This window comes from Hemitrygon akajei, chromosome 6, assembly GCF_048418815.1.
Source record: "Hemitrygon akajei chromosome 6, sHemAka1.3, whole genome shotgun sequence".
Lineage (NCBI taxonomy): Eukaryota > Metazoa > Chordata > Chondrichthyes > Myliobatiformes > Dasyatidae > Hemitrygon > Hemitrygon akajei.
Window position 1 is genome coordinate 74,141,517 of NC_133129.1, and position 13,308 is coordinate 74,154,824.

General features: G+C 41.2%; 1 protein-coding gene and 1 long non-coding RNA gene across 3 annotated transcripts in view; one reads left to right on the plus strand and one right to left on the minus strand.

The window, feature by feature from the left end:
- Nucleotides 1-13,308, minus strand: part of LOC140729167 (phospholipid-transporting ATPase ABCA1-like) — a 165,281-nt gene that overhangs the window by 50,871 nt on the left and 101,102 nt on the right. Inside the window, exons 13-21 of the mRNA XM_073048637.1 lie at nt 12,571-12,776; nt 12,256-12,432; nt 10,782-11,004; nt 8,352-8,573; nt 7,083-7,287; nt 6,610-6,723; nt 5,348-5,519; nt 4,192-4,323; nt 2,611-2,750 (exon numbers count right to left, since the gene is read on the minus strand). Of these exons, the coding sequence (XP_072904738.1) occupies nt 2,611-2,750; nt 4,192-4,323; nt 5,348-5,519; nt 6,610-6,723; nt 7,083-7,287; nt 8,352-8,573; nt 10,782-11,004; nt 12,256-12,432; nt 12,571-12,776 (1,591 nt within the window). The remainder of the gene's footprint in view (nt 1-2,610; nt 2,751-4,191; nt 4,324-5,347; nt 5,520-6,609; nt 6,724-7,082; nt 7,288-8,351; nt 8,574-10,781; nt 11,005-12,255; nt 12,433-12,570; nt 12,777-13,308) is intronic.
- The window catches only part of LOC140729168 (uncharacterized), a 60,034-nt gene that overhangs the window by 459 nt on the left and 46,267 nt on the right, over nt 1-13,308 (plus strand). For both annotated transcript variants that reach the window (XR_012099279.1, XR_012099278.1), the window contains exon 2: nt 12,363-12,459. This is a non-coding gene — a long non-coding RNA (uncharacterized lncRNA). The remainder of the gene's footprint in view (nt 1-12,362; nt 12,460-13,308) is intronic.

Consider the following 13,308-nt stretch of genomic DNA (forward strand, 5'->3'; position numbering starts at 1 on the left):
CATGGCAGGGTGTAACCAGTACCACCATCCTTACGTACCCTTTTGGCACTTGCAAGTAAAGAGTTTTTTTTCTACATATTACCTCCAGTAGCATAGTGGTCAGCACAAAGCTTCATAGAAGAGCGATCCGGCTTCAATTTCTACTTATGAGGAGCTTGTATGTTCTCCTCATGACCGCGCAGGTTTCCTCTGGGTGCTCAGGTTTCCTCCCACAGTCCAAAGGCCTACCAGTTGGTAGGTTCGTTGGTCATTGTAAATTGAATTGTGATTAGGCTAGTGTTAAATTGAGGGGTTGTTGGGCTGAACGGCTCAAAGAGCCAGAAGGGCCTATTCCACACAGTATTTCAATAAATAAGTAAATTAATCAACCTTCCCTAAAAGTATTTGATAAAGCTGACCACATTTTTATAAGGATTGCATGGAAGTTGCAGCACAGAAACAGGCTCCACAGGTCTCTGGTGGTCTTTGTTTGCTACACAATAATTTTCACTCATTCCACCAGCATAACCTCCATAAGAAGGTCTAAGCTACTTTCCTCAGCTGCTTTTTGGGATAGCAGGTTCCACACGCCAGCTGAGCTCTTACTAAATACATTTCTCCGGAATTCTGTACTATATTGTGATACCTGATTTTGGATTGCCCCATAATGCGGGCCACGGAGGAATTAAAGTATGGAGGAAAACATCAAACTCGAATGAGTTAAGGACAATGAAATTCAGCAAACCAAATGTCTTCTTGCCTCGTGGCTGAAGAATGGAGGCTGCCAGTTTGTGATGCTGCTCTGTAACCATTTTGTGAGCTGTTCTCTGAACTGGTTTTACTCAGGAAGAGGTATATCAAAATGCTTTAAAATGGACACGGTGATGTTCCTGATAATCAGGCTGAACTAGAGACAATTTCCAAACAAGAATTTATCTGTGAGGTGTTCTTTGGTAAGATAGACATATGAATAGAGGAGTCTGTGTCTGGCCAGAGTAACTCGAGCCTAATAACTGGCTGGCCTACTCTGATTCAGATCAAAGAGAAGCTGTTACTGGACAATAAAAGGATGCTGGCTGGGACCAGTGCCAATGGGAAGCTGACACACATTAGCCAGATAGGGCAGAGCCAACCAGGTCAAAACGCAACATCTGAACTGATAAGGAAAGAGTACAAGAATGACGGGCTTCGAATGACAAGAATCAAGAACTCCAAAGGTTAACTATCGCAAGAAAGACCTCCATGCCAGGGGCTGGGAGAAGAATGATCGATCAGTGGGCCAATGGGACATGCCCGATTTCAGCATTATAAATTGAAGAAGTGATCTGAGTGAGTAGAGGCACAGAGGGAACAGTAGAATTCTTGTTTTAAGTTGTTGGCCCGGGGTCAACAGTTATGTTGATCTTCGTGCAGAGGCAATAACGTGCAAGTTTTGATTAAGAGTTGTGCACTGAATTGTCGAACCTAGGTCAGCTGACAATTGTCAGCAATAAGGACACAGGTTTAGAGTAGGGAGTAAGATGTTTAGAGGGGATTTGAGGAAGAGTTTTTTCACTCAAGTGGTAGTGTGTAACTTGAATGCATTGCCTGAGTCAAAGATGCAGGCAGGCACTCGTGCATTTGAGAAGTATCTAACTGAGCACTTGACTCAGTATGTAGCTGTGAGTATAACTAATTTAAAAACATTTTAGTACTGTTGTGGAACTCTTGACAAGGTCCACTGAATACTGTTTTTATTTTGTTGTAATTGTCTTCTTTCTTGTACAATTTTGTATATGTTTAATGTTTATTTTTCTTGAGAATAGTGTCTCTAATGCAATGTCTCTATGATGCTCCTACAAGCAAGTTTTTCATAGCATCTCTGCGTTGATGTACTCCTGTGTTTAACAATTAACTCAATAAACTCCACTTGACTACACAACTAATACAATCTTCACAGTAATCTTATCCCCTTTGCCCTATTGATCCCTCTGCCACCTTCTCAGTAACTTAGAGCTATCTTTTTAATCTCTTTCCCATGTTTGATGAAAGATCTTCAACCTGATTTTTTTCTGTTTCTCTGTCCCACAGATATTGAGTGTTCCTAGTATTTTCTGTTTATGTTTCAGATTTCCTGCATCTGCGTGTCATTGGTATTTCTGTTTCCCCTGATTACTCTCAGTAACTTTGACCCCTAAGAGAGGAGGCCTTCAGGCACTAGAAATGGTGTAGTGTAGAGCAAGTTAACTGATCATCAGCACCTTGAGATAAAAGCGAAGTCTCAGATTTCAGTGTTTGACCATGGAAGATAAGCACTTGGGATATAGTTGAATGGACATACACACAAGGGCAAATAGTATCAGATAAATTATTTTGGACACTTTTACAATTAAACAGTGGTGGTAGGATGAGGAGACATGATTCAAACTACCCTTAACAACAATAGAACACATAGCATAATGTCCTGAGGCAATTCCAAGAACAACATCTGCAAAGCTTAACATGAGCTAGATGAGAAGGCACGGTGTGTTTCTTCACAGAAAGACAATGTATTGATGAAGAACAATGGCAGGGTACAATGTAGAAAGGTAAATGAAATATATGAATTGCCACCCATTGTAAATCCTTGCATTGTACAGAGGGAAGGCCTACCTGAAAGCTTGTCAGTTGTTTCTTTGCGTTTACTAGGCAGCTTCACGTCCAGGACCATTTGCTCCACCTCTCTCTTCACGTCTTTCGCTGGCAGCCCCTTGAGCCGTGCATAGAACCACACGTGCTCCTCGACAGTAAGCCTGACAGATTCATAACAGCTTTCAGTTAAAACTGACTAACAGAGCATTTGCACAGCATTTGGCAACAACTATGGGGAAAAAGGAAAATAGCCATTTCTTGCAAACTAGAGTCTGAAAATAGAGTTTAGCCCTTATGTGCACAACAGGTTTGCCAAATGACTATAAGATATAGGAGCAAAATTAGGCCATTTAGGCCATTGAGTCTGCTCCGCCATTTCATCATGGCTGATCCATTTTCCTTCTCAGACCCAATCTCCTGCCTTCTCCCCATATCCCTTCGTGCCGTGACCAATCAACAATCTATCAATCTCTGCCTTAAATTTACATAAAAACTTGCATTCCACAGCTGCATGTGACAATAAATCCCCCTCTCTGGCTAAAGAAATTCCTCCTCATCTCTGTTTGAAAGGATGCCCCTCAATTCTGAGGCTGTGTCCTCTGGTCTTAGACACTCCCATCAAAAGGAAACATCCTCTCCAAATCCACTCTATCAAGGCCTTTCACCATTCGATAGGTTTCAATGAAGGCACCCCTCATTCTTCTGCTGAGTTGCAGTTAGAGTGTGTGAATGAGTCACTAATGGTTATAAGAATTAGAACCCAAAAGCTGAGGTGCTTAGTTCCACACTCTGTTTCCATCCCATTGTGATTAGCTTTGACGGAGAATCAGATCCAAAACTTCAAGATCATTGAGGTTTCTTCACTTCTGCATATTGCCTAAATTTAGATTGTCTCAGCAATTTATCACATCCTGCAGACTTGAAACTTGTGTCAGTCTATGTGATACATAACTACTGTTAAACCATAATGAATCACATTTTAATATCTCTCTAAGCTACCAACAAGGGCTGTGGTGAAAATGGCCCCTCGACACAAGTCCTACTCACAGTATGTAATCATCACTATTGCCAGTTCCTACAACCATTTTCAGGAGTTTCAGAAATCAAGAGACGGCCAAAATATGACCATTATTGAAAGATATGTTACCAACTGGAGGGTTAGGACTGATATTGCTCCACAGGGAGATTGCTTACTTTTTATATATTTAGATATTATCTGATTAGCAATGGGATAACTATGATGAATGTTTAGTGTGGTGAAGATTACTTGAGAGCTCTAGTGAATTATGTGTATCCTCTGAGGAAGCAGATTCTCACACAGATTGACCCTTTGTTATTCTGACACACAGCAGTGTGCTGCATGCTTGGATGTCCACTGAGATACCACGACAAGCCGCAGGGTTACATCAAACCACCACGATTCCCTGTCCAACAATAATGTGAGATTGCCCTCACAGAAGTGCTGCACTTTTTTCAAGAAAGCTCCCCCCCCCCACACACTTTCCAAAGGGCATTTAGAGGGGTGGGGGCAATAATTTCTGGCATTGCCGGTGACAACGGTATCACCTGAGATGGGAAATAAAAAGCATCAACTATACTTACAGATCGAAGAGGACGTTGTGCTGTGGGCACACCCCCATATTTTGCCGGATGGAATTGAGGTCACTACGAATGTCTTTGCCCAGTATATAGGCTGTTCCAGAGGTTGGTGGAAACAATCCTGTCAAAATTGACCTGCAAGTAGGATTGACAACTTTAGAAATTGTACCACAAACTTGCTACAAAATCTAAAACTATCTGACAATATATATTAAATAGACAAGCATTGGAATGAAAGTATTTTAAGTTTTTCCCTATTTTTAAATTCAGTTCTGATTTTCAAGGATCATACTCAGATCACAGGAATTTGCCATGTTCTGATCTTGTAGTTCAAGGTTTTTTTTTGCTTACAAAGCTAAAGATTGAACATTGTTGAACAGAATGTTTCAGAACCTGGACTCGGTGACAGTGATGGAAAAGTTATGTATCTTTCACTCAGTAGTTTTGGATGGGAACCTGTAGATGTTGGACTTCTGATGTAATTACTCTCCTACTATTCTTGGTGACGGACATTATTGCATATCCAGATACTGTTGGAGAAGCCCTGGAAAAATAGTGCTCAATATCTTGCATCCTGATGAAGGGTCTCGACCTAAAACATTGACTGTTTATTCCTTTCCACAGATGCTGCTTGACCTGCTGAGTTCCTCCAGCATTTTGTGTGAATAACCGTAGTGGGTTTTCTGAATGTAGTTTCAGAAACTGCGGCTCCTCTGAAATTTCCGTACACCCACACTGTCAACTGTCCTTATTATGTAATCGATTCCTCTACAACAAGGATTCCCAACGTGGGGATCACAGATCCCTTGGGTTCATTTAATAAGAAAGGGCGAGAAACCTCTGCTCTACAATGTCACACATTGATTGTGTAATACAATTCTTGAATACCTGTTACTTGTCAAGTTTGGCATGTCCTGGATAACAGAACATTTACTGGGTGTATTATTAACACAAAGAATGATTTAAATATAGTCTTGAAGATAATATAACTTGCTAGGATTTATTGAGAGTAAGCACACTAAATGCTGGAAGAACCTAGCAGTTCGGGCAGCATCTATGGGAAGAAGTAAAGAGCCAAGGTTTTGGGCAAAGACCCTTCATTGGGACCGGAAAGGAAGAGGGAAGAAGCTAGGATTTATTCCTTCCATTATCTCCTTACATTGTGGTAGTTTTGCCAGCGCCATTGTGTCCCAGGAAAGATGTGATCTGCCCTTCATAGAAGCCCAGTGTGAGCCCATCAACTGCCAGCTTCTGGCCATCTCGGTAAATTTTGACCAGGTTTTGAATGGAGACACCAAGCCGAAGGTGAGTTGGCTCCTCCTCCATGCAGACTGAAAGAGAATAAAAAGGGACAGATTGGGCAACCACTTAGTGACCATGCTCAAGTTCATCACAAACAATAAAATCACACAAATATACCCCATAGGTGCTGGAAATCTTAAATAAAATCAGAAAACATTTGGATGAGTTTCTCCCTTCACATATATAAACGTCCTACTGAGGGCAAGTACAGCGTTCACTCTACAGGTGTATCTTCATGACCAACAGTAGCTCTGTGAATGGCATGTTTTAGATTGTGAGATAGTCGTACTGTGTACACTGGTATATAATGAAGCCCACTGTTTGACTTGATGCAGATACTTCTCATTCATTTACAGTGCTGAGTGCAAGGTCAGTAAGTAATGCCTATTTCCTCAACTGAATACATTGCTACAACACAATATATACTGCAACATTTATTTGCAACAAGAATAAAAGGTAAAACAGCTGAAAGAGTGGTCTCTTAATACACCAAGAAAAAAAAGTCCAGGCTATGATAGCTAAATTTAGAGTCTGAGAGAAAGTTATCAGCAAGTTCACCAACAATTGGCCATGCTCCTACCACTGACTGGAATGGGATTCTGGAAGGTGGCCTTTGGATTTAATGGATCGATTGAAATCCAAGGAACAGTAGACTCTGTCTCCGTGATAACAGTCACTTTTTAAATTTTATTTATTAATTACAATACAGCATGGAATAGGCTCTTCCAGCCGAGCCACCTAACAACCCCTGATTTAACCCCAGTCTAATCTCTGGACGATTTACAATGACCAATTAACCTATCAACTGGTATATTTTTGGACTGTGGGAGGAAACTGGAACTTCTGGAGTAAACCCAGAAAAGAAGAATGTACAAATTCCTTACAGACAGTATCAGGAATTCAACCTAGCTCACTGGTAAAGCTGGTAAATGCTACTGTGCATTTCAACTACAAGCATTGGATTCCACATACCAGAATGTTTCTGGGGTGATCATTTACTTTCATCAAGTTCTGAATCAGTTCGCTCATTGAAATGTAGAAAGCAATATTTTATAAATACAGTAGTTCTAAAGAAGTTTTCAAGAAGTTTCCATTCAAAGGTTGTTCTTAAACACTTACGTCGTGAATCTTTACTGTTTACGTATGGAGACTGTTTAATATCCTGAACTGGGTCTCCACACCAATAGGACTTAGTAAAAGGGAAGTAGCAAGGTTTGGGAATACCATATTGTCCTGAATTAGAAACAAGACACAATAAATTCTTTAGAAATGCAGTAATAAAAATACATGCATTGTGTTCTATCAAGAAAAAATCATCTTCTTTTACGTACATGTTGAATGATAGTTATTCAGAGCCAATAGGCTGATATAAATAGACAAGGTTTGATTTCAGATAGACACTGTTGTGAGATTTGTTACAGATCCTCAACAGATATCAAAAACCATTTCATCTATTATAGTGCAAAATGATTTTAAAATGTATGAGCAATCTTAGAAGACTCAGTGTTGGTAGATGACCAGAATTATTCCTTCATACATTGACTACAAATTGCTTTTCTTGTTAACAAAGAGAGATATGATTGTTTCCATACCTGGGAACACTGCCTCAATATACCAGGTCATAACTGCATAGAGGAAGGTGTCGACTATCATCAGGATGATGGATGTAGTGATGTTGTACTCATCACCTTTCGATGGACTTACAAAGAGATTATGCCACTGGACACCAACTCCCTGCTCCTCAAACTGTGCAAAATAGTCAAAGCCAAAGCCAAATGCAACTGGGGATAGCAGACTCTGTAGATATAATTAGAGAAGGGAATGAGAAGGTCAGCCAGTCAGTAAATTGATCTGGTGTGTGCCATGTACACTAACAACAATGCTGGGAACAATGAGGAGCTCCTTTTGAAAATTGTAGTCAGAGCTACTCTGGGTGCAACTAAAGTCATTCAGCAAGAAACACAAAAATATTCTATGGGTTTGAACACAATTTCTGGGCCTGTTATTGCATCTTGTTGAAAGTTCTATCTTTTGGCTGAGAGCTGAAGCCAAACTCATGAGGAACTCATCATTCCTCAATCAACATGTCAAAAGCAAAACCACCTCTCCATCAACCCTTCGCTATTTTGTAGAATGCATTACTTATATGTTGGTTATCGTGCCATATATAACAGCGAATTAACTTCCAAGAACCTTCACCCATTTGTGGAGCGTTTCCAGTATCCCAAGGACAAGATAGGTACAGTACCGATGATCAGTAACTAAAGTGGAAACTCCAAAAAGCAAGTTCAGTGCTCTCAGCTTTGCCTTAATCAAAATGAAACGTGCAAGGAAGTGGAAAGGCAGAGTCCAAGATCACCACTGCCCCCATAGAAACAGTAATGTCAGAAATCAAGTTGCACCAGTTTTGTTTACTGGTCTCAGTGGGGACACTGTTAAGTGTAATAAAGTCAAATAGATTTTCACTGACATGAAGTGATACACTTATGTGTCATTAATATATATACATACTCACTTGAAATCCAGTATATCTCACAAAGGATACTGTTTACTCATGCTATTAGTGTTCAGCTTTTTTGAAAAAAATACATTAGCAAGGCAACAAACAATCAAACTGCTGGCAGTGTCACTTAACATACACAGATATGGTCATCATCTGATACGACTCAATTCACCTTGTTGCTTCAGTCTGTGGAAACAAACTACTTCAACTGCTTCTTCTGATTTGAGGCATTAAAGGCTGAATCTGAGCAAGCAAGTCACGACTGTGTTGATAATATTGCTCCCAGAGCCAACATATTACCTCCAAAACAGGTTTTGTAATATCAAAGTCAGGTTTGGTGGTGAAAAGGCCTACTTACTGCGAAGATTTTGATCGAGTAGTTAATGTGCTCCTGCCAAGCCATACACAGCACATAAGGGAGGTAGAGGGTGAAGTAGATAATCCCTCCACAAGCTGCTGCCAAGTTAGCCTTCGAGAACAATGTGCTGATCAAAAAGCATTGTAAGATGGTGACCACTCCAAAAACTGCGAGGAATGTGAAGACGGCAGCAGGGTTACTGTAAGGCAAGATGTTCCCTTCCTGAAAAAATAAAGAATGAAGAGAAATTTAAATAAAATTTAAAATCCAACACTGAGAAGCAAATTCTAAAGTAATGCGAATTGTTCTGTAATACTAAGCGTCACATTCTGATGCAAACATAAACGACAGCACCTGATCCAAGATGAAGTGCATCCCCAAAGGAAAATAGCTGACTCTTAAAAAAAGAAACATGTACTTGAATTTTAATCTCATTTGCTTCAAAAACCTACAAAGAAATTAAAGTGTAGAAATATGATTCAAATGCATAGCTGATCACAAAAAGCAACAGCTGTGAATCCTCATTGTAAATCTAGGCTAACACTTCAGTTTGGTGACGTCAACGGGCCACAGTAATCCGGAGACTTGAATACAAAGCTTGTATTTATGCTTCCCCTGCAGGAATGTGGGAATACCGCACAGTTAGAGTCAGTGATTCTCAGGTGAGGTGATCAATATTCCTTTTGCCCTCACAGGTTAAAGGACCAGCGGGTCTCTGTTCAAATTTGAATTTCTTCTGGCAAGATGGCAGCGTGCTTAGTCACAGCAACCTGTCTGGGCCCAACAAACGATGCAAATATGTGTCTTGTGATCATAAGACCCTGTTGGACATTGGTAATACCAAATCCTGCAAGTCCAATTAATTGGTTCATTGGCGAGACCAACAGTGAAGGGAGCTCAGTGGCCTCGGTCGCTGCATGAACCAGGCCCTCATGCTGCAGTGTTACCCGTTACAGCCACCCAGTGGAGATGGCAGGAATGCTGAAACCTGTGCTGGGATGGGAGTTAGCTTCTGCACGCCAGCTCTCCTGTTGGTGTTGTTCTCCAGTGTTCGCTTCCTGGAAGACGAACTGGATTTCCTATGTCTGCGGCTGACCCAGCACAAGACAAGCTGATTTCTTGCAAAAACGTGATTCCAGGACATCCCAGGCACCAGCAGTCTTTATGCCATGCCACTCGGGGACTTGTGCTAATATTATTCTTTGTATGTGCTTTCACAACTGTATATGCCATGTATGGCTATATGTGCTGTTTTCCACCTTGGCCCAGAGGAATGCTGGTTTATTTAGCTGTATTCGTGTGCAAGGTTGAATCACAATCAAACTTGAACTTGAAGTTGTTTAAAGAAATAAGGGGTTGACCATTTAGAGATATATAGCATGTGCCATCTATGTTTTTTTTGTGAGGGTCACGAGTCCCTCTTCCTTAAAGGGTGATGGAAGACCATAAGACATAAGACACTGGAGCAGAATTAGGCCATTTGGCCCATTGACTCTGCTCCGCCATTCAATCATGGTTGATTTTTCCCCCCTCCTCAGCCTTCTCCCAATAACCTTTGATGCCGTGTCCAATCAAGAACCTATCAAGCTCTGCCTTAAATACCCCCAATAATCTGGCCTCTACATCTGCCTATGGTAATAAATTCCACAAATCCACCACCCTCTGGCTAAAGACATTTTTCCACGTCTCCATTTTAATTGGACGCCACTCTATCCTGAGGCTCTGCCCTCTTGCCCTAGACTCCTCCACCATGGGAAACATTCTTTCCACATTTACTCTTTCTAGGCCTTTCAACATTCAAAAGGTTTCAATGAGATACCCTCCCTCCCATCCTTCCAAATTCCAGTGAGTACAGACCCAGAGCTATAAAACATTCCTTGTATGATAACCCTTCATTCCCAGAATCATCCTTGTGAACCTATGCTTATCAATTTCTGATAACAGAAAAGAAACCTTACGCAAATATGCCATTTCTTCTATAAGCCTACCGCCATTGAATATCTTTAAGAGAGGTAGATAGATAGTTGAAAAGTAAGGTGGGGTGGAGGGAGGGTGTTTACCAGGAAGAGTTTAAAGTATAGAATTGAGGTTACAGTCTGGTTAGTGGAGTCGGAATGAGTGGCTGAGCGTCTAATCCTGCACTGAATTCCTATAAACATCTGACTCTACAGCAGACATTGGGCTCTCGTCGGTAATCCAAACACCAGGATTGTGAAGCAAGGATGGAGGATCATCCATGGATGCCCAGCTGAAGCACTGTCAGTAGTTCCAAAACAGGAGAATCAGGGACACTCTTCCTGGCAGTCACCTTCAATTACCTAGTGACATCTACCGAGCTAATGGTGGTCCAGAATGAGTTAGCAAAAGATGAAGTCAATGTAAAACCTTTCTTTTTTTTTATTAACCATCACCTGACAAATTTCCACTTACCTTTAGAATCACGACCAGCAAGCCAGCGCTGATGAGCAAAGGGATCAAGCTGCTGATGAACCAGCTAACCCACAGGGTTCCACTGCTCAAGCCCATGATCCTCATGGTCTCTTTCAGTCGGGTTTCCTTCTCGTACACTATCCCTTTGATTATCACAGCTACAGAGTATATCCAGGCCAGCGTGGTGAACAGAGGCAGAGACTGGCTCAGGACGCGAAGAAACCTAAGGCCAAACAGCAGAAGAAGAAGATTTTTTTTCCCCGGAAGTACACAAATCAAAGCACGAGTGAGTACACCTACATAAAGGCATTCTTGTGAAAATTATGAAAACCTCAGTCTACTGCCTGCATCAGACATAGGTTCTTGTAGACTTCCTGAGCCTGACGTCAGAACATCGATTATCATTTGGTGACATAAGAGGCTGCAGATGCTGGTACCTGAAGCAAAGATTGAAATCACTGTCCTGACAGAACACATCGCAAGGAGCACCAGCACCTTCACTTTCTTAAGAAGTTAAGGAGATTCATCTAGTCACCAAGCACTCGAACAAACTTCTACAGAGGTACTGTTGAAAATATCCTGGCTGGTTGCATCATGGTCTGGTATGTCACTTCAATTGCACAGGGATGTAAGGAAGAATTGTGGACTCTGCCTAATATCACAGGCATACCCCTCTCCACCACTGGTAGTATCTACCTCTGCCTCAGGAAGACAACATCTATCATTGAAGATCCCCAACCATATCAGCCATACCATCTTTCTGCAGCTATTAATGCAGAAGCTTTGAATCTCCCATCACTAGGTCAAGAATTGCTGTCACCTTTCAACGATTTGCATCTTGAGTCAAGCAGCAAATGGCTACAGTTTAGAAACACTATGACCACCTTGTACTAAAATGGGTATCTGCTTGTTCTTTCTCGTATAAATCGTGTATAATTTATGTTTAATTTACATTGTTCTTGTGAATGCTACTTGTACTGCATGAATGGGTGAGCACTGAGATTTTCATTGCACCTGTTCATATATGTACTTGTGCTAATGATAACAGACTTGACTTTAAGTTTGGTGAAGGAACCCATTGGGTCAGGTAGCATCCATGAAGGGAAATGGACATTCAACGTTTTGTCTCAATACCCTTCATCTTAAAGTTGTCAGTGGAATGTTAATGGGATGTGAGTCCTGCCAAAAGGTTTCGGCCTGCAACATCTCCGGTACTCTTTTCCTAGATGTTGCTGGCCTGCTGAGTTCCTCTAGCATTTTCTGTGAGTTAGTGGGATGTTAGATGCGAGTCCCAAAGACTTCCTAGGGGGAAGCACTGCATTCCATTCTCTTGATGTTCTGAACTATTAATTCAGTACAGCAGGGAGGCTGTCTACTCTCTCCTACACCTAGGGAAGTACCTATTATGGCAGGTACTCCAGGTAAAGCAAAACACATTAAATGGAAGTTTAAAATCTACTTCTCTTGAACTTACAAGTCATCCACGTAGCAGGGATATGGCATTTGTTGGATGTATACACCTGTCTCCTCTTTGTTGCCAGTCACCGTGCGGATAATTGCGTGCTCTATTATATCCTGCAGGTAGGAGAAGCCGCCCCAGATGTAACGGAGATCTTCAAATGGGTCAGCACGTGGCCCCGGATCCCAGTACCTTCAGGAGAAAGGGTGCAAGATGAACGTGAGTGGTTCTGAGCAACAAGGGTTACACAAAGCAGCAACACAACACAACTTTCGTTAACTAAAAATATTGCAACTTTTAACACTGTGACAACAGATGTTTCAACCATACCCATCCATTATCTTATTTGTTCGTTCCACATTGTCAATATCCATCCGGATCTTGTACTTCATGTGTTCTGATGGTTTTGTACTGTTGGAGTTAGAGCCAAGGAACACAATCCCTGCCCAAAACTTCCTCTCATCCAGCAGTTCCATGGATTTATTAATTAGTTTCTCCTCAGTAGACACAGCTTCCAATTTGTCCCATTTTATGCACTAGGAATAGTAACAAGTTATGGTTAACATGAGGGTAATTAGCATATCGGTTGTTAAATACCAACATTTGTTTGTAACACAATCCTAAACCAGAATGTCCTCTGATCCAGATATTCTTCTAACAAGAAACTGACTTCTGCTCAACTGCACATGGCAGGATACAATAAAAAAAAATTAGTCAAACCACTTAGATTTATAGCAATTATGTCTAAAGATGGAATCTTTGATCTGCATATGATCTCACTTACCCTTCAATGATATTCACCTCAACTACTTCCTGAGGTGGTGTGTCCCATATTCCAGCTACTTTCAGGGGATATTGCTTCTTCTAAATTCTCTATTAAACTTTTAGTAATCACTACTTCTAGTTTCACCACATAAGGGTCTGCCCTCTCAGTGTTGAACACTCCACCTGTCCTTCTCTTAAAGCTTCTATTTTCTAGAGAAAAGTGCCTCAAATGTTTTAGGACTGGGAATAAATGGAACTCCTCACTAGGTAGGGATCAAATCTGGTTCTCATCTAAGGCAGACT